The sequence below is a fragment of the Chionomys nivalis genome, chromosome 14 (assembly GCF_950005125.1).
Source record: "Chionomys nivalis chromosome 14, mChiNiv1.1, whole genome shotgun sequence".
Taxonomy (NCBI): domain Eukaryota; kingdom Metazoa; phylum Chordata; class Mammalia; order Rodentia; family Cricetidae; genus Chionomys; species Chionomys nivalis.
In genome coordinates, this window is record NC_080099.1 from 36,954,270 (window position 1) to 36,974,227 (window position 19,958).

The 19,958-nt window shown below is 40.4% G+C and overlaps 2 protein-coding genes across 3 annotated transcripts in view; both read left to right on the forward strand.

Annotated features, from left to right (window-relative positions):
* The window catches only part of Ccdc112 (coiled-coil domain containing 112), a 36,648-nt gene extending 19,706 nt beyond the window's left edge, over positions 1–16,942 (forward strand). The window contains exons 3-10 of one of the 2 annotated variants that reach the window (XM_057789362.1): positions 1,004–1,125; positions 5,163–5,252; positions 7,349–7,424; positions 7,967–8,357; positions 10,729–11,142; positions 12,935–13,030; positions 13,964–14,082; positions 14,513–16,942. In XM_057789362.1, coding sequence (XP_057645345.1) covers positions 1,004–1,125; positions 5,163–5,252; positions 7,349–7,424; positions 7,967–8,357; positions 10,729–11,142; positions 12,935–13,030; positions 13,964–14,082; positions 14,513–14,543 — 1,339 coding nt within the window. In that variant the 3' untranslated portion in view covers positions 14,544–16,942. The remainder of the gene's footprint in view (positions 1–1,003; positions 1,126–5,162; positions 5,253–7,348; positions 7,425–7,966; positions 8,358–10,728; positions 11,143–12,934; positions 13,031–13,963; positions 14,083–14,512) is intronic. The other variant, XM_057789363.1, reaches the window with a different exon arrangement.
* Positions 16,943–17,871: 929 nt separating this feature from the next.
* Positions 17,872–19,958, forward strand: part of Pggt1b (protein geranylgeranyltransferase type I subunit beta) — a 39,548-nt gene continuing 37,461 nt past the window's right edge. Inside the window, exon 1 of the mRNA XM_057788812.1 lies at positions 17,872–18,027. Coding sequence (XP_057644795.1) covers positions 17,891–18,027 — 137 coding nt within the window. The 5' untranslated portion in view covers positions 17,872–17,890. The remainder of the gene's footprint in view (positions 18,028–19,958) is intronic.

Here is a 19,958-nt window from a genome sequence, read left to right on the forward strand (position 1 = left end):
CCTCTCAGATCCATTCTGTATATTATAAGATTTCCACTTCAATTTTTTTTAATCATACAGTCCATGTTTTTTCTCTTAAACAGTGGTGTTTACTGAACATTCACTGTTGTCCACAGTATTACAATATTAGTACATTTGAAAATCTTTGTTAATGTTTCTAGTCCACGAGTAGCAAAATGTAACTAACTATTATCACATATCCTGTATCCACAGCGGACATTTCTGTGTGGGTCACAGTGATGTCTCTGGTACCCAATAAGACCTTGCTAGGATTCTCAGCCTTAACAGGGCTTTGGTAGAGCCATTCTCTGTCCATTAGAGTTGTTATGTAGGTGAAATCCTTGCAATTCTCTGTTACCTTATGTCTTCTCGCACATGCACGGAGACAACCCCCAGCCCTCAGGGCCTGCTCAATCTCACCCATTTCTCCCAATGTGGCTGTCAGTATAAACCTTTCTCTGTGCTGCAAAGTAGAAAGTGCTGGGAAACTATGGAGAGTATTGCCTCTCAGGTTCTGTGCGATGATGCCGTGGGCTGGAGACAATCCTGCTGCTATTAGATTCAAGATTAGAGGGAAACTATTAAATACTTAGGTATTCTTAATATTTAGGGTAAATATCTTGTGGGAGAAGGAAAACAAACATTGAGAAAATTTATTTCTCTGCCAACTTAAAAAAAAAAGCCTCCTTAGTAGGATGTTAGGTTTTGTTTTTCTTGAGGACAGTAACTAACAATTAGAATCTCATAGCCAAAGGTTTCTGTATTTTCAAAGGAAATGTGTAATAGTTTAAATTATAGTTGGTTAAAATTGAAATTAACAAGTAAGTCCAATTTTAGCTAAAGTTTGATAATGTTTTGACCCCTTAACCTTATTAGTCTAAGTAATTATATTCCTTTTTAAATGAATTGAATGTAAAATACTAATTATTTTGAATATTTTCATTTTTTAAACAACTAAAATAGACTTAATTCATATTTCTACCATCTGTTTCTTTTCCTAAAGAGTTATTGTTATAGAAAAAGATAAACACAGTCATTTCTACAACCAAAGAGGGGACTTCAGAACTGAGCACAGCATGCTGGAAGAACTGGAGAACAAACTGATAAACAGCAGGAAGATAGAGAGTAAGTTGGGTTCGCGGTGAATTACAAACTGTGGAGTTTGAAGACTAGTGGTGGCCTGTGTTGTACTTGTGCATTGACTGTTGTCAGTAGAGATACATGACTGGTGATAGATAATTTCTCTTAAGGACATGTATTTATTTTATTTTGAAGTTCATTCTAACTGAATTGTTTTCTTCCATATTAATAGGTTAGATTTGATTTTGAATTAATTAAGTCAGCAAAAACTGTTAATATTTAAAAAATTAAAATACTTCATTTCCTGTGCTATCTGGGTCTAACCCATCAATAACCCTGGCATTGCTGACTGCTAGTACTAGACCCGGTAAACATCAGTAGAGTCAGAGCCAACAGCACTGGCCATACAGAAGGACAAGAACAGGCCATGCCCAAGCCCAAGTTTCCTTGTCGACGTTCTAAAGCCTGTAGTGTCTACCTCCGGAGAACTGCGTCGGATACCGAGATGAAATACAAGAGAATACCTTATACAGTGAAGGTGCTGTTGTTTGTTATGTAGATCAATCATTATCACAGGGGCTGAGAATACTTTGCAAAAATCCTTATAATACAAAAACTACTTAGAATTGCTTATGGAAAAAAATAATGGCCATTACTAAGCTTTAAAACACTGATTTGCAAAAAGAAAGAAAGAAAAACATTGATTTGCTAGGTAGAGATTAAACTGCTCCTGATACTGTCTTATCATACTTAAAATAATTCTAGTGATTTTTCCTTTCTAAATATAGGGTCATGCCATTTTAAAAAGTCATCTTCTGTCAGGTAGTAGCAAGACTCCGTTTCGCCTCCTGCTGGAACGAGGAAAGGGATAGGCTAGAGCTACCACCTACCATGTGTCCACTCCTGAATTGGGAAAGAAATCTAGACGGTGATGTCCTGAGGACTGCTACTTGCTCTTCTGCAGACACTGGCAGGCTGTTCTTTCCTTGCCTGCTATGTCCTTAAACAGAGGATCTGAACTGTGTATTTTTAGGTGACTTGTTTTGCCCTTTCTTTTGTTCTTTTGAAACAAAGTCTCCTGTGGCCCAGACTGATTTGACCTCCTCCCTCTATTGCCAATGCTGACCTCTTAACTCTTGAGCCTCCTGCCCATTTCCTAGTGCTGGCATTATGGACACGTGCCACCATGTCCAACTCATTTTTCAGCGCAGCTCAATTTAATTACTGTTTTCTGTCCTTTAGTTTGTCATTCACGATGACTATTGTGTACCTATCTAAGACAGGAGGGAACACCTGGTCTCTACGCAAAGAGACACATTCTTCTTCATGGGTCACAACTCTGAAAAGCAAATAACTATTCCTTACCTCAGGGACCATACCTTGGTTTTTAGTAAATGCCTGCATTTTTATTGCCTGTGAATAGCTGACTATGGTTTCATTTCCAAATAACAAAATAAGATTGCATAATTGTATAACTGATAGGCCATGGCAAAAAATAAACCAGTTGCTAGTTATTTACCTTTGCTGACAAAGTTCTTCCTTCCGTCCCTTTACCTGCTCCCACCTCTGTCCCCGCCTGTCTTTGTTGCCTCCCGACTGCTGCAGTTTCCCAGGCAGCACCGCCACATTGTCCTTCAGGAAAATTTCTTCAGTTAAATCCCAGTAGAGGACCAAGCTTTCTAACAAAGGGATGATGTTTCTGTGTCTTGTTGAACTTTGAAACTTTCAAAAGTGGAGCTAAGGGGCTGGAGAGATGCTGGCACTAGTTGCTTTAGCAGAAGACTGGAGTTAGTTCCCAGCACCCACACTGGGAGGCTCTCAGCCACCTGTAAGATAGCTCCAGGGGATTCAGTGCTCTTGTCTGGCCTCTGCTGGTGCCTACACACGTGTGTGAGCATACACACACAGACATAGAGACATATAAATCATGATAAAAAGAACTTTACAACAAAGAATTTGCTTGAAGTCTTGTCCATTTGTCTTAAAGTAGAACCATGTCAAAGTCAAATATTCATATTTGGAGGCTTAATCAGGATATTGGCCCTGGCTCCAAACCTATTGATAAATAAAAAACAAAACCTGCTATCTCAGTGTTCTAGTGCTTGCCATGTGTGCATAGGAAAACCAGGGTTTGAGTCCCCGCCCTGAAAGTTGCCTTTAAGGATTGTTGTAATAAAGCTTTTGGTGTTTTATGCTTGTGACAAGTTGCAAAAACAAAACAAAAAAGTAAGCAAACAAAAGGAGGCTGCACAGACTACTTGATTATGACAAAACGGTCCTGTCATTTGCATAGCTAGGAATGAGTGCGAATGTTTATGCCATCAACCTACTAATCTAAATAAACATACCAACATAACTACTTCAGAAAACCAGCCTTTCTGATGCTAAGCACCTGAAAATCCCAGGTCATTATTTTGTTTTTGTACTTTTTGTTATCCATTTACCTTTTTACTTCTGGGTGATTCTTTGATTATTCTTGGCAGTTTGTGGCTTAGAAACCAGTAGGTACCATACATACCTTTTAAGAGTAGTGTTTAGGTAAAATTAATACACTATGGAAAATTTGTCAGTCTCCATAGAATTAATACTAGTCATGGGTTGGAGAGAAAACCTGAGGAGCCACGTTCAGATACTTAATCGCCACGTAAAAAAAATGAGGTGTGATTGTGTTTCTCTATAGCGTTGGTGCTGTGGGAGTGCGAACAGGCAGATCCCCAGAACCCGCTGTCCAGGTGCAGTGAGAAACCTTACCTCAAGTAACGGCAGAGGGCCCAGCAAGATGGCCTGGCCGGTTGGGAAGCTTACCTTATGAGGGGAGTTTGCTATCTGGGACCCGCATGGTGAAGGGAGAAAACCATCTCCCAAAAGTTGTTGTGTGACCCCCACACATGCACTGTGACATGTAAAACACATATAAATAAATATAATACATTTTTTAAAAAGAGGATTTTACCCTCTTACTGTTATGTTAGTAAGTTAGAAAACAGTAAGAGTAGGACCCCTGACATTGGCCTCTGGCCTCCACACATGCGTGCACGTGTGCACGGATAAAATCACATACAATGCACATAGAATTAATGTTGGTTATAGAGTTTTAATATTTCCAAAATAAAGTTAAGATCAGTTTCTGTTTCCAGAAATTACAGCAAGTTAAAAAGAAAGATGCTTTGAAAGAACAGAATGTGACCCAGGCAGTGGTGGTAGTGCATACCTCTAATTCTAGCACTCAGGAGGCAGAGGCAGGAGGATCTCTGTGAGTTTGAGGCCAGCCTGGTCTACAGAACTAATTCTTTTTTCTTTTTCTTTTCTTTTTCTTTTCTTTTTGCTTTTTTCGAGACAGGGCTTCTCTGTGGTTTTGGAGCCTGTCCTGGAACTAGCTCTTGTAGACCAGGCTGGTCTTGAACTCACAGAGATCCACCTGCCTCTGCCTCCCAAGTGCTGGGATTAAAGGCGTGCGCCACCACCGCCCAGCCTACAGAACTAGTTCTAGGACAGCCAGGAATACACAGAGAAACCCTGTATAAAAAACCAAAACCAACCAACCAACCAACCAAACAAACAAACAAACAAAAAGTACCCCAACCAAACAAAAAACAAAAACAAAACAGAGAATAAAACGTGTTAAGCTTAAGTTACTTGGCGTGCTTTTTTTTTTTTTATTTATTTATTCATTATGTATACAATATTCTGTCTGTGTTATGCCTGCAGGCCAGAAGAGGGCACCAGACCCCATTACAGATGGTTGTGAGCCACCATGTGGTTGCTGGGAATTGAACTCAGGACCTTTGGAAGAGCAGGCAATGCTCTTAACCTCTGAGCCATCTCTCCAGCCCTTGGCGTGCTTTTAAAATGATCGTCCCTAAGTCTGTCTCCATAGAAGGAAAGAGAGATGCATCTCCATGACACGGGTTTACAGTGTCATGCTTTATTTAGAGCAGCGACACCTGACGTCCAGATGGTTCTGACATAAATGGCTGCTGTTTAGTTGGCTGTCTTTCACTAAAGGACTGTATGGGTTTATCTGCAGAAGCCTAATTGTAGCCACACTTGTCACAGAACTAAAGTATGGACTTTCCTTACAGGAGCAAAGATCCAGCAACAATTGGCCAAAATACATAACAATGTGAAGAAACTTCAGCACCAGCTGAAAGACGTGAAGCCCACGCCTGACTGTAAGAAGTGTTAATATAAGATTCTCTTTTATGTATTGCTGTTTCCTGCTGGTGCATGAGAACATGCATGCTTTTCTCTAAGTGTGTCTTTCATTTGGCAGTCGTGCAGCCAGCCCTACTCCATTAGTTAGGGATTAATAAGAGTGGAGAAGTTGAGTATTGGAGCTTACGTGGGATTTTCAGCCTTAAACTGCCATTCAGTCCTTAACGTTATAAATTAGGCAGAAAAGACACCATGAGGTGGAAACACTGACATAGGAAGGTTCAGATTTAGGCATCTAAGTAGAAAAAGACTTCTCAATTCATAGCCCTTACCCTGCTTATCCTGTCATTGGCTTTTGGAAAAAAAAATATCTTTCAAAAGTATTTAAAATATGTAAGGAATGGTTTGACTCTACTGGGACAAATGCTAATTTGTGAGAAGGGGAAAAATCACACCATCACCTTCTGTTTCAAAATTCATTCCTGACTGGTACTCAGAATATACTGGATCAAAGCCTTGGCCTGCCATTTATTGGTTAGGACATTTTAGGGAAATGACTAGATCTCCAGCTTTCATTCTGTAAGCTGTGCAGTGGCGCTCATAGACCTTCTGGTGGGTCTGGGGCAGGATTGAATGAACAGTGCTCTAGAGGACAGGCACAGTGCTTGGAGTACGGCAAGTATAAAACTGGAAATGGGGAAAGAATGGGTACATTCAATGAGGCCATAACATGCTGGAGGGAACATGTAACAACTATTTGGTAATATTCTGTTGTATAAGAAAAGAACAACGGTGCTGGAGAGATGGCTCAGTGGTTAAGAGCACTGCCTGCTCTTCTGAAGGTCCTGAGTTCAATTCAATTCCCAGCAACCACATGGTGGTTTACCACCACTTGTAATGAGAAATGGCGCCCTCTTCTGACCTGCAAGCATGCATGCAGATAGAGCACTGTATACTTAACAAATAAATCTTTTTAAAAAAAGAACAAAATCTAAATAAATAAATAAAATCTTAATAAATAAATAAATCTTTTAAAAAAAGAACAAAATCTAAAGAAAAAAGGACCATAATTGACTACTTTTAAAAACACTCAAACCTATAAATATTGTTGAAAGACAAATTAGAAAAGTATATCTACTTATGTAATTTAATAATTGAATATTAATAAGCTATATAAAATGTCTACAAATTAGGGCAACCAAGAGAAACAGTGATAGGAAAATGGACAGAGATTATAAGGCACAAGGGTATCAAAAGAAATACAAAACTCAGGTGAAACAAATGTCCATGCTTGTTAATAACCACAAAAATATCAGCTAGAGTGACAGTCCTTGCCTTCCTTTGGAAGTGATCTAAAGTATACAGAGGAAGGCAGTGAGAACGGGTCAGTAGCTAGGCAGAGAATGAGTCTGCACTGCAGAGGGGTGAGCCTAATGTTCCGTACACAGACTTTCCTTAGTCAGAAATTATTTCAAGTTTTATTAGTCATATTTTCAAAATACTTACTTGGACATGCTTAAATACATACATACATACATACATACATACATACATACATACACACATACAAGGACTTTACTATTGTGCATATTTAAAGGCTCATCAACAGGAAAATTAAACAAATCAGATGGTTTTAGATAATCACATACCACGTATGGCCACAGAAAAAGAGCAGCAATAGTACATATATTTATATGCAAAGTTAAGCATAACTGGTTTTGGGAGTTTTGTTTTTTTGGGTCTCAATATGTAGCTCTGACTGCCTTCCAACTCATAGATTCATCTGCTTCCATGTCCCAAGTGCTGGGATTAAAGGTGTGCACCACTGTGCCTGGGTGTCCACATTTTTGTAACCAAAACATTGCAAAAAATTTGCAAGTCAAACAATAGTATGTGTAGTATGAAATAATTCTTATAAAAGTAATACTGATTATGGGATTTAATAATGGGTGTATAGGACAATACCTTTAATAAGAAATTGTAATCACAAAAATATACTTGTGAGCAGTTTTCTTAATTTCTTAGGTTAAGAAATGATTTTTATATTAGGGACAGTCTGTATTTTCTCCTCATTATTAATTCAGCTATATTGAAATATGACTTTTTTTTGCAGTTGTTGAAAAGCTCAGAGAAATGATGGAAGAAATTGAAAATGCAATCAATACTTTTAAAGAAGAACAGAGACTGATGTATGTTTTAAACTGATTTAATCTAAAGTTTTAACCTTGGTTTTCTAATAACTCACTTTTAGGTTGTCACCTATTAATGTACTACAAGTCTTACAATCTATCTTCTGTCCTAGAGTTTAGACAGCCTTTCATTCTTAAAACAAATTTTCATTCATGTTGGACGCTAGAAGATCTCGAAAGTTTGAAAGACTGTTCATGTTTGAGGAAACACTTTTTTTTTTTTTTTTTTTGGTTTTTCGAGACAGGGTTTCTCTGTGGTTTTGGAGCCTGTCCTGGAACTAGCTCTTGTAGACCAGGCTGGTCTCGAACTCACAGAGATCCGCCTGCCTCTGCCTCCCAAGTGCTGGGATTAAAGGCGTGCGCCACCACCGCCCGGCCGGAAACACTTCTTTTAAGACTCAGATATGAATATTATTATTAATATTGGAAATGTCAACAAGGGGAGAGGAAGCAGAGTCAGGGATAATTAAATTTTCAGGGGAGTGAAGGGCTAATATGGATTGGTTACTATGTTATTCATGCTTCATTTTTCTTAATTTTAGATATGAAGAGCTTATTCAAGAAGAGAAAACAACTAATAATGAGCTGAATGCCATCTCCAGGAGAATTGACTCCTGGGCTTTGGGAAATTCAGAAACAGAGAAAGCTTTCAGAGCGCTCTCGAGCAAAGTCCCCGTAGACAGAGTGGCACCAAGTACTCTGCCAGAAGAAGTTGTGGAGTTTGAAAAATTCCTTCAGCAAACAGGAGGGCGACAGGGGGGCTGGGACGACTTTGACCACCAGAACTTTGTGAAAGTGAGGAGCAAACATAAGGGGAAGCTGGCGTTCATCAAGGAGGCTGCGGAACACCTTCCAGGAAGAACGCTGCGTGAAGTGGAGCAGCACGAGAAGTGGTATCAGAAGTTCCTGGCTCTAGAGGAGAGAAAAAAAGAGGTAATAGTAATTACAACAGCTCTTGTGCATCATGTGTGTGTGCCAGGCACTGTGCAGAACTCATAACTGAATCATCAGTGTTCCACAACAGCATACAGTCAGCCCAGGAGCTCTTAGAGCAGATGAAGACAAGATGTTGAATAGGTAGGGGACTTGCACTCAATGGTACAACTGCAGCTACAGCACCACAAAAAATTACACAGTGTCCCATCGGACTGTGTCTCTGCACTCCCAGGATGGACTGATTCAGAGCCATACAGACGGCAGGAAGAGGCTACCTTAGTTTCTAGGGGAAAACACCTTTACTGTAGCCCGTCTTTTGGATAAATAATGATAATCAGACATGCTCTGGAATACCTTTGAATACCTTCTCTTTTTATGTGTATCTCCTTTCCCCATCCCTTTCGTGACTTACAGAGTATTCCTAGATTAAAGGCTACCATCTTCTTGCCAACCCCCAAATAAGTGGCCCCTTGCAGCCTTCTCTAACAACATTCCTACCATGCCCTGTAGAGTGTCTATGCCGCATCTCACTCGGAACTGTGCCACTCAAAGCTGATCCATGGACTGGATTCCAGTCTATAAACCCTGACCACCCTAGCATGAGATAAGGTGATTGACAGTCAGTTGCCCTGTAAGGAAGAAGTTCATTCTATCACAAATTCCCACTGTGTTTGAGGTCTGGCATATTGAGTGGCACTGTCTAGATGGTACTGCTAATCATCTCTTAATCCTATAGCTTTGCTTTTTCATATTATTTCACTGTGCAGGATTCATTGAATGGATGAATGAACGAATGATACACTGTAAGGAAAGATGAGGAAACAGTTTCCTGACCAGGATGGGGGCTGAAAAATTAGTAGGTAGCATATTATATGTAAAGGTTGCTAGAATTTTAAATAATCTTTACATATTCATATTGGAGATGTGATGGAGGAAGGTCATTGGTTAATTAATAAAGAAACTGCTTGCCGGGCAGTGGTGGCGCACGCCTTTAATCCCAGCACTTGGGAGGCAGAGGCAGGAGAATCTCTGTGAGTTCGAGACCAGCCTGGTCTACAGAGCTAGTTCCAGGACAGGCTCCAAAGCCACAGAGAAACCCTGTCTTGAAAAACCAAAAAAAAAAAAAAAAAAAAAAAAAAAAAAGAAAAAAAGAAAGAAACTGCTTGGCCTCATAGGTTAGAACATAGGTGGGTGGAGTAAACAGAACAGAATGCTGGGAGGAAGAGGATGTGAGGAGAGATGCCATAGCTCTGCTTCCCAGGGCAGACGCGATGAAGCAAGCCGCCAGGTCAGACATGCTGAATCTTTCCTGGTAAGACTGGTGCTACACAGATTATTAGAGATGGGTTGATTGGGATATGAGAATTAGACAGTAAGGGCTAGAGCTAATGGGCCAAGCAGTGTTTAAAAGAATACAGTTTGCGTGTTGTTATTTCGGGGCATAAGCTAGCCAGGCAGCTGGGAGCTGGGTGGCAGGAAGCGGCCTGCAGCTCCATCTACAGAGATGGAACTTTTAAATTTTTTCCTGAAATTTTGAAGCATCATATATCAGGCACCAACTCATTTAATTGTCAAAATAACCCTGTGTAAGAATTACTTCCACCATTTTATGGATGTCTTAGTTACTTTTTTATTACCATGGCAAAATACCATGACTAAGACAACTTATGAAAGAAAGCGTTTGATTTGTAGCTTATGGTTCCAGGGGTTAGAGTCCATGCATCAGGGCAAGGAGCATGGCAGGAGACAGGCATGGTGCTGGCACAGTAGCTGAGAGCTTACATCTTTTTTTTCACATGCATGAGGTGGACAGAGAGAGCTAAACTAGGAATAGTGTGTGCACTTGAAACCTCAGCCCATGATCAGTAACACATGTTGTCTAACAAGATTACACCCTCCAATCCTTCCCAAACAGTTCACCAACTGACGACTAAGCATTCAAATATATGAGCCTCTAGGGGCCAGTCTCATTCAAACACCACAGGAGAGGAGCAGAGCTTAAACTAGAGACTCATCCAGACTCACGCCTAATAAATGACAAAGCCAGGATCTATTCCCAAATAATACAGCTTCAAGTGAGGTGATTAGAGGCAAGTGGCAGTACCCAAGAATGATGGCGGAAATGGAGGAGGGTTTCTGCTTGAAGGGGAAGGCCAAGGAATAAATAGCCCAGGGTCCGAAGATTTACAGGATACAGTAATATTTTAAATGTGAGTAGAAAAAAGTTGCACAGATTTAAAACAAAACCAAAAACCTAAACATCAGAATACACAAATCAACATATTTTCTGGAAGCTAGAACTGAGGCTGTATTAAATGTCACGGACTAATCAAAAGCATGCTTGTTTTTTGTTTTGGTTTAACTTTAGTCTATTCAAAATTGGAAAACCAAAAAGCAGCAAAAGAAAGAGGAAATACTCAAGCTAAAAGAAAAGGTAGACAGCACACCTATGCCTTCTCATAGCAAACCAGAAGATAACCAGAAGCAGAAAGAGGAACAGAGGAAGAAGCAGAAACTGGCAATTGAAGCTTGGAAAAAGCAGAAAAGTATAGAGATGTCAATGAAGCATGCTTCCCAGCTCAGAGAAGAAGAGGAGAGAGAGAGGAAGCAGCAGAAAGAGCGCCAGCGGCAGTTTAAGTTAAAACTGCTCCTAGAACGTTACACCCAGCAAAAGAAAGAGCAGGAGGAGTTCCTGAGACTTGAGAAGGAGATAAAGGAAAAGGCAGAAAAGGCAGAAAAAAGGAAAACTGCAGCTGATGAGATTTCCAGGTTCCAAGAAAGAGTGAGTAAAGATCCTTCCTGAGTAATTTACGGGTGTGGGTCATGAAAGCATCATTTCCAGGCTTGGTTACACTGACACTGAGTTTATCCCATCATCTTATACAGCACAACTGTGCTGGCCTCCTATCACTGAGCACACTTCACTCCCAACTTCTAGTAAGTTATACTTAAATGGAAAGATATATGCCAATAAAGTGATAGTGTACTGGTTAGATTTCTTGTCAAGTTGACACAAGCAAGGGTCATCTGGGAAGAGGGAACTTCAATTGAAAACATGCTTCTATTAGATTGGCCTTTATAGGCCTGTCTGTGGGGCATCTTCTTTATTCTTAACTAAACCCTGCCCCCTGTGAACTGTGCTGCCTCTGCACAGGTGGCCCTGGGTTGTGTAAGAAGCAGGCCGAGCAAACCAGGGGGAAGCACCCAGTAAGCAGAGCTCTTCCATGGCCTCTGCTTCAGTTCTTGCTCCAGGATCCTACACTAATTCTCCTCAGTGATAAACTACAACTGTGAGCTGAAATAAACATTTTCCCCCTAAAGTTTCTTTTGGTTATGATGTTTATCACACCACTAATTAGAACAAACGGTGTTGTAATTAAGGTATAGACAGGAAATACAAAGGAACTCACCAGAGATAGCTCTGGTATCTATGACTGTTAGAGAGAAGGCGATGCTTGACTTGAGTCTTGAAGGAGCAGGGAAGGAGAGCTGTTCTTGAACAGAAGGGAAAGCATGACTAGGGGCTTGGAGGAGTGTCAACAGTGTTGTCTGTGGGGAAGCTACGAACACTTCAGTGTACTGCTGGGGATGGAGTTCAGTGGAAGATCGCTTGCCTAGCATGTTGGAGGCTCTAGGTTCAATTCCTACACACACACACACACACACACAGTATTATACTTTAATATCTTTAAAACACATGGGAACCAAGAGGCGAGGAGGCTATGAGCCAGTTGAATGTGTTGTCTAAGCCAGACAGGGAAGGTTATTCTAAGATACACAACACATAAACAAAGTAACTGTCACTGAGTAAAATGTTATGAATTGCTAATGTGCATCGTAATGCATAGCAGCAACATTCATAAAGGGAAGCATAGAGGAAAACATAAAAATAGATGAGTGGTGTGAACTTTAGTTCATTTCTCTTAGTTTATACATAAAAATGTTACTGAGTAACACAAGATCTCCTGCTTACTCATCCCCCCCCCAACACACATAGTAAGCAGGCTCCATTAAAAAAAGAAAAGAAACTTGAAAATATGAAATTATATGAGAGACCCCAGACAAGACCTACCTTTATTGATACATAAATGGGTTTAGTTTGCTTATTAAGAGGTTTAGACTGAACCTGTGAGTAAAGCAAATGAGATCCAAAATGAAGGTAATGCAGAAAGTGTCCGAGACCAGCCTGGTCTACAAAAGCTAGTTCCAGGACAGGCTCCAAAGCCACAGAGAAACCCTGTCTCGAAAAACCAAAAAAAAAAAAAAAAAAAAAAAAAGAAAGTGTCTTCATGGCTGCAGTCAAGGAAATGCAGCCTTTGTTTGGAAACATCACCTTCAATTGACTTCCCAGGGGAGGCCTTACCCTCTCTGAGGAGCTGATGGGGGGCGGGGTGGGGGAGAATGGGAGGAGAGGAGGGAGGGGGAACTGGGATTGGTATGTTGGAAGGAAGGAAAGAAAACACCTTTGAAGGAGTGTTGGCAGCTGAGGTAATTTAAATTGCAAACACTTAAGGACAAAAGTTTTAGTTAATTTTGTTTTCTTAATGTCATCTTCTTTGTTGGTACTTTTTTAGGATTTGCATAAACTTGAATTGAAAATTCTAGATAGACAGTCAAAAGAAGAGGAAAAGGCAGAAAAGCAAAGGCGACTGGCCAAATTAAAAGAAAAGGTACTCCGTCTATTTTGTTTTTTTCTGAGACAGATGTTGCTATGCAGCCCAGGCTAGCTCTGAATGCACAAGTGTGTGCCATCGTGCCCTGCTTTAATTTACCTTTACTTTTTAAACTTACTTTCTCAACCAATATATAACCATAATTTTTTCACATTAATAAAGTACATATTTCATCACTTATATAACGTGTAATTATGTGATATTCAGGCATAGTCATCTCTTCAGATATTTATCATTTCGTTATGACAAAACCAGTCCAAATGGTTTCTCCTAGCTCTTTGCAGTATACAGTCGAGAATCCCTAATCACACCAGCAGCGTAGCACACTTTTCCCGGGCTCCTTCCTCACTGTCCTGATCCCCTGACTGTAAGGAGACCTGCAGATCTACTCCACTTACCTCTCATTATCTCTCTGCTTTATATTTCACACTTACATACCACAGAGCACAACTTAATACATTGTTAGCAATTATTATTCGAGCTCTGCCATTTACTTTAGAAGCACTCTTTTCTGTCACCCTGAATTTTCTGTCTTGCCCCCATCTTTATTTCTGAACCTCCATTCTGCATCTGTGTAGCTGTGGGCGCTGCTGAGTTTCATAGGCAACAGCTCAGGATCAATGAGTAATCTCACTGACTTAACTGATGTTATCCAGTCTACATTTATTTAGACTCACACTAAGCTGTAGTCTATTTCTTTAATTAACACAGAAATGAAATAATAGAGAACTAGGGAAGGATAAATTAGCAGTTTATTAATTGATGTTAGTGGTATAAGCACAGTTGGAGCTCATTTAGACACATTAGTTAGCTCACGTTTGGGTAATAGCCAAGTATAGTTTTTAACACTGCTTTGTGTCACTAAAGATTTCACTTAGTATGAATGTAGTTCATATAAGTTAGCTGATATTATTTTACTTCTGATCACAGGTTGAAAATAATGTCAGTAGAGATCCCTCTAGGCTTTATAAACCTACCAAAGGCTGGGAAGAACGAACCAAAAAGATAGGCCCATCAGGCTCTGAGCCACTTCTCCATATCCCACACAGGTGAGAAGACAGGAGAAAGGGATCATTTCTAAAGATTTATAAATGATTTATCTTATGCAGTTTTATGCATATTTATATTTTATGCAGTTTCTGAATATATATTTTCATTAACAGATTGATAAAGCATATCTATATTTTTAACTTTTTATTATATATGTATTGTATGTTGTGTTGTATGGTCATGTGAGTGCTATGGTTACTGTGGTGTACATGTGACTGTCAGCGCATAACTGGGGTTTGTGTCCCTTTTTCCACCATGTGGGTCTCAGGAATCCATCTTGGGTTGTCAGGTTTGGTTGGAAGTGCCTTTACCCACAGAGCCGTCTCACCAACCCTGTGTATATTTTAAGTTGTCATTTAATGAGTAGTTTTTGGTTGTTGTTTTGATCTTCCTGCATATTTATAATGGCTTTCCTCATTTTCTCTTTAGGGCCATTCCAAGCTGGCGACAAGGAATCTAGAGGGACTATGAGATGATGCGATCGCTGTTCACTTGACGAGAATGCTAGCATTGCTGGTTCAGGAGACAGCGACTTACTTTGCTGTTTAGATGTTAGTGGCGTGGTCAGGCTGGTTACTGTGCTGTGTCTGGACTGAGAGGTTTGAAGTGTCACGTAGCACTGGCAGGATTTCGTTTCTACAGAGAGGGTATATGTTGGCCTAGTGTTGATATGAATGTTACTTAAATAGGTTTATGTTACAAACATTATTCTATTTAAATACATTATATCATGGCTTAGGAAATAATTTGGGAGACTCAGTCTTTTTTAAGCCAAAATTTTGTAACTTTTATAACTTGGAAGTAACTAAGCTTGAGTAACAAAAACATAAAGTGTCTTTTTTTAAAGAGTTGTTCAATAACTTAGTACTTTTTCTAAGTTTAACAAAATGGTAATTTGTCAGTTGTTTCGGTTTTGTGCAATGAATATTTTGTATTTGATTAAAGCATGCTTTGTTTTATATCGAGACTATTTTAAATAACCTCCCTTGCTACATGGACCTTACTCGTATAGTATGGTGTCATCCTCCAGAATTCCTGTAACTATGTCAAATTTCCTTTCAGGCTTTCTGGATCCACAGATTTATAAATTTTTGTGTCTTTGTATCCTACTGGCTGGTACAGTTTTCTTCTGCTTGCCCCACAGTAGGACCTTTCTTTCTCCTCAAATAAGCTAGTTTAAACAGTACACTGAAATTCTGGAAAATTTTATAACACAACTCAATTCAGTTTTCCATTTTAAAACATTTTATGTCATCCTAACTTTGTAGGAGGGCCTGGGGCTGTTTGTTTGTCCCTACCACCCAGAACCGAAATAACCACACAGAAACTATATTGATTAAAACACTGCTTGGCCCACTAGCTCTAGCTTATTATTGGCTAACTCTTATATTAATTTAACCCATTTCTATTAATTTGTATATCGCCATGTGGCAGTGGCTTATCAGCAAAGATTCTAACGGTGTCTGTCTCAGGCAGAGAATCCATGGTGTCTCTCTGACTCCTTCTTTCTCCCAGCACTCAATTCTGTCTTCCCTGCCTACCTAAGTTCTGCCCTATCAACAGGCCGAGGCAGTTTCTTTATTCATTAACTAAGAAAAGCAACACACAGAAGGACCTCCCACACCATAACTTTAATTAGGTTTCAACTTATAACTTTATTTATACATAAAATATAGGAAATTCACTTCTTACAAATTTTATCTTCAAATGCCTCTAATTATAATTTGAGACATACAGACTGAATGACCCAGAAATTACTAGGATTAGTGATCTAAATCTTTCCTTACATAAAGTTAATAGTTATATAAGTATATGGATTCAAAGTATTTAGATCCCAAATTTTAGAAAGAGATTCTAATTGTATAGTTATTGGTGCACAATAAGTATCCTTAACTGGAAATGCCCATTTTATTTCCTTGTTTTCCATACTCTTTTAAATAATCTGGAACAGCTGAGGAATATACACGACGAGGGAATTCAAGAGAAATGAACTGCTGCCTAAGATAGAGGAAAGCAAACCAGTACTGCACACAAACGCACCTTTTAGCTGCCTGCATCAAAGCCAAGCACGCTGGTGGATGCGATTCTTACTGTTCCAGTCTTCAGTATCTTTGGTGCCTGTGTTTGGATCGAACTTACGGCCCAAAGCATGTCAACTACAGGCTCCACGGGCTTTACTTCCAGCCTTGTTTTTAATTGTGTGTGTGTGTAAACATGTGTTTGGGGGCAGACCCGCGTGTGCCACAATACGCTGGGATTATATCATAGGACAACTTGGTGGAGTTGGTTCTCTTCTTCTCACCTTTCTGTTGATCCCTAGGTTTGAACTCAGGTTTCTAAGCTTGTGCAACTGCTGAGTACCAAAAATTACCCAGGGTGCTTTGGGGTTGAGTGTTAAATAAGTATATGTAACACTAACCCACAGATCACGTTTTCAAAGAAATTAATTTTCTACAATTAAAAATACACCCAAATTTCTACTTACTTTATTGGTTCTTAAAGGATCTTGTTTGGGCCTAATCTTTTGTGGACTTCTTCGTCATGAATGCCTTCCAAGGCAACTTTAATTCTACTTTTTATGAATAAGGTTTTACTGAACCAACCTTGCCCATTGGTTATACATTGTCTGTGGCTAATTATTATAGTGAAATTGCAACTGAAGGCCTGAATAGTTGTGACAGACTAGCTGATCCATAAAGCCTAAAATTTTTATGGTCTTGCCCTCTGGGAAAAAACAACCCATGAATAAATGTCTGTGCAAGCAAAAATCAACTTCGCTATTTTGTTATACTTCATTTTTCAGAGGAAACCTATATCAGTATTTCTAAATTATCAACAATGTGGAAATAAAGCATAAGCAGAAATAATTATTACATTGTCGAGTTCCCTTTTATATAATCAATGTTTAATATTTAAGCAAAGTTCAAACATTATTAAGTAAATACTTTTTTTATATACGGCTTCCTTATCTTTGTATCTTCTGTTGTTTTTGTTTGATTTTCATAAATTCTGCTTTATCTTCTGTCCCTATTATTGCCTTAGCTTTCTTAAAATGAGCCAGTGTTTTATCATATTCTTTTAATCGTAACTATTCTTGAGTTCTGCCATACAGTGTCCATTGATGGGTCCATTTCAGGGACCTTCAATTAAGTGAACTGCTCTCTGCCAATTTGATATCTTCACTGTCAAAGCACCAGTACTCAATACACAGCATAGGTCCAAACGTTGTAAGATGAGAACCATCTGTGCATACATTTTTTTTTTAAAACAAAATAATTCCAGATACTATAAGGAGGATTAGAAAAAGTGTCTGAATTTTCATAGTGTTGATAATTCTCTGGTAAAACGTCTGTCTCTAGTTCCCACCTGTAAATTTAGTTTGCTGATTCGTTCAGTTTAAAACTGTGGCCCTCCAAAAACGAGTCTTTGCAAAATTAAACTTTCAGATCTCAAACCCTTATGTTGTGTAGGGCCAGGATTTAAATTGGTTTGGTTAGCACACGAAGAAATGGATTTCAGTCTGTCATATTCTCTCTCTCTGTCTCTCTCTCTCTCCCACACACACACACACACACACACACACACACACACACACACACACAATCTTACGAAGGTACTAAAACTTTGAGACTGAGTAGGAAAGACTGCCCAACTTAAGGAGAAGAGCTTTTCGCGGCTCTCGCCGCCGCCTCTGTTCACGGGAGCCTCCTGGCCCGGACCGCACACCGGTGGGAAGCCGGCTAGTGTTGACGTGGCGCCTCTCGCCAACTGCTTCCGGGTCGCGGTGAGTGTCGCTTTCGGAGCAGCATGGCGGCCACCGAGGATGAGAGGCTGGCGAGCGGAGAGGGAGAGCGGCTGGATTTCCTGCGGGACCGGCACGTGCGGTTCTTCCAGCGCTGCCTCCAAGTCTTGCCGGAGCGCTATTCTTCCCTGGAGACCAGCAGGTAACTCGAGGCTGCCGCGGCGGGGCTGGCGATGGCGGCCCTCCGAATGCGCGCTGCGGACCGGCCACACAGCCGGGACCCGCGGGGCTGCACTGCCGCCGGGGCGGCCCTAACCCCGCTACTGGTCTTGTCCTTTCTGCTCTGGAGCCCGGGGTCCCTGACACTGCACTTCCTAGGCCCCCTCCTGCCATCGCCACCGGCTGCCCGCACCTACTCCCTGCGCCCTGGGTGATGAGTGGAGCTCCAAGCTCAGGACTTTTGGAATCTCTTGGTTCCGCCTCTTTTCACTTCCCAACCATTTTCTGTGAGCTTCCTTTCCCACTTCCTTAACATCCTGTGAGTCACTTTTGTTTCTTGACGTTTTCAAAAGCAGAATACAAGCCGGGCGGTGGTGGCGCGCGCCTTTAATCCCAGCACTCGGGAGGCAGAGGCAGGCGGATCTCTGTGAGTTCGAGACCAGCCTGGTCTACAAGAGCTAGTTCCAGGACAGGCTCCAAAACCACAGAGAAACCCTGCCTCGAAAAAACCAAAAAAAAAAAAAAAAAAAAAAAAAAAGCAGAATACAAAGCGTTTGCCCATCATCGTCCCTGTACTGCCCTTCCCCCCTCAATTCTCAATTGACAGGCAGGGCAAACCTCTACTGAGATGTGATTAGAGTACTATCACAAGGGATAGGCATGTGGCTCAGTGGTAGAGCAACTTTCTAGCACTCTGCAGTCCATGGGTTAATCCCAGCATAAGGAAGTCCAAAACGTGTTCCCTGATCCGTGGGTAAGTCAACAGAGACCCTAGACGGGGAGTGAGCATGGAAAGGGACAAGAGACACAAGAGATGGAGACAAGACAGGATTCTGATCTAGTCTCGTTTATAATAAGCAAGCTAAATATAGGGTAAGGGAAAGGAGGAAGTTCTTGTGTAGATGGGTAAATAAGCAACTTACTAGACAACCTAACCATGGTCTGATGGTCAGGTGGAAAGTCCCTAACTGCAGCATGCAGAAAAGTCAGAGTGTTCAAAACACAGGAATAATGGAGCAATAACTCCTTGCAGAGTTAGTATTTGACAGATCAGAACAGCAGGAGAAGCCAAGCGCAACAGGGTGGGCGAAGCTGATCCAGGGAGCTATAAGTCTCCCACAAACTTGCATCATTGATAAAGTGAAGAGATGTTTGACTTGGCTACCAGTAATGATTTATGATTGCATTTTCAAAATCCCATTGTGTATGATGTGTAACATTAGAGTATTGCACGCTGGCCCTACACAGTATAAATTCTGCTCATACCCTAACAGCAAAAATTGTCTGAACTCATAATCCATTAAATACTTCTCATATAATCATAGCATTCCACATCGACCATTGTATATTAGAGCATATGTAACGGCTAAGTGTATTTATTGGCGAAGAGATACTGTCTTCACCTCTCTGTCTAGTACATTGCACTTGCACAGAATTTTTGAAGATTTATTACTTCTGTGTATATATTTGTGTGTCTATGCTTGTGTTTTCAAGTGCCTGTGGAGGCCAGAAGAGGGTATTAGGTTCCCTGGAGGAGAGTCGCAGGTGCTTGTGAGCTGCCCAGTGTGAGTGCTGGGAACTGAACTCAGGTTCAGTGCAAGAGCAGCAAGTGTGCTTAACTGCTGAGCCATCTCTGCTGAGCCATCTCTCCAGCCCTTCCTATAGAACTTTGAAAATAATTTTTAGTTTTCTTGTGGTTCGTTAATAACCTTTTTAAAAAAGAAAGATGGCAATGTATTGGGGTGTTTTGTGTCCCCCCCATCTTTATTTCACTTTGGTTTTGAGGGTTTTTTTTGTGTGTGTGGTTCATGTTGATTTTAAGTTGTTCATGTTCTTCTTGCTGACAGATACAAAGCAGCCAAGTTTACTTATTTATTTACAGAAGCAAAGTCTTACTGCGTAGTCCATGATGGC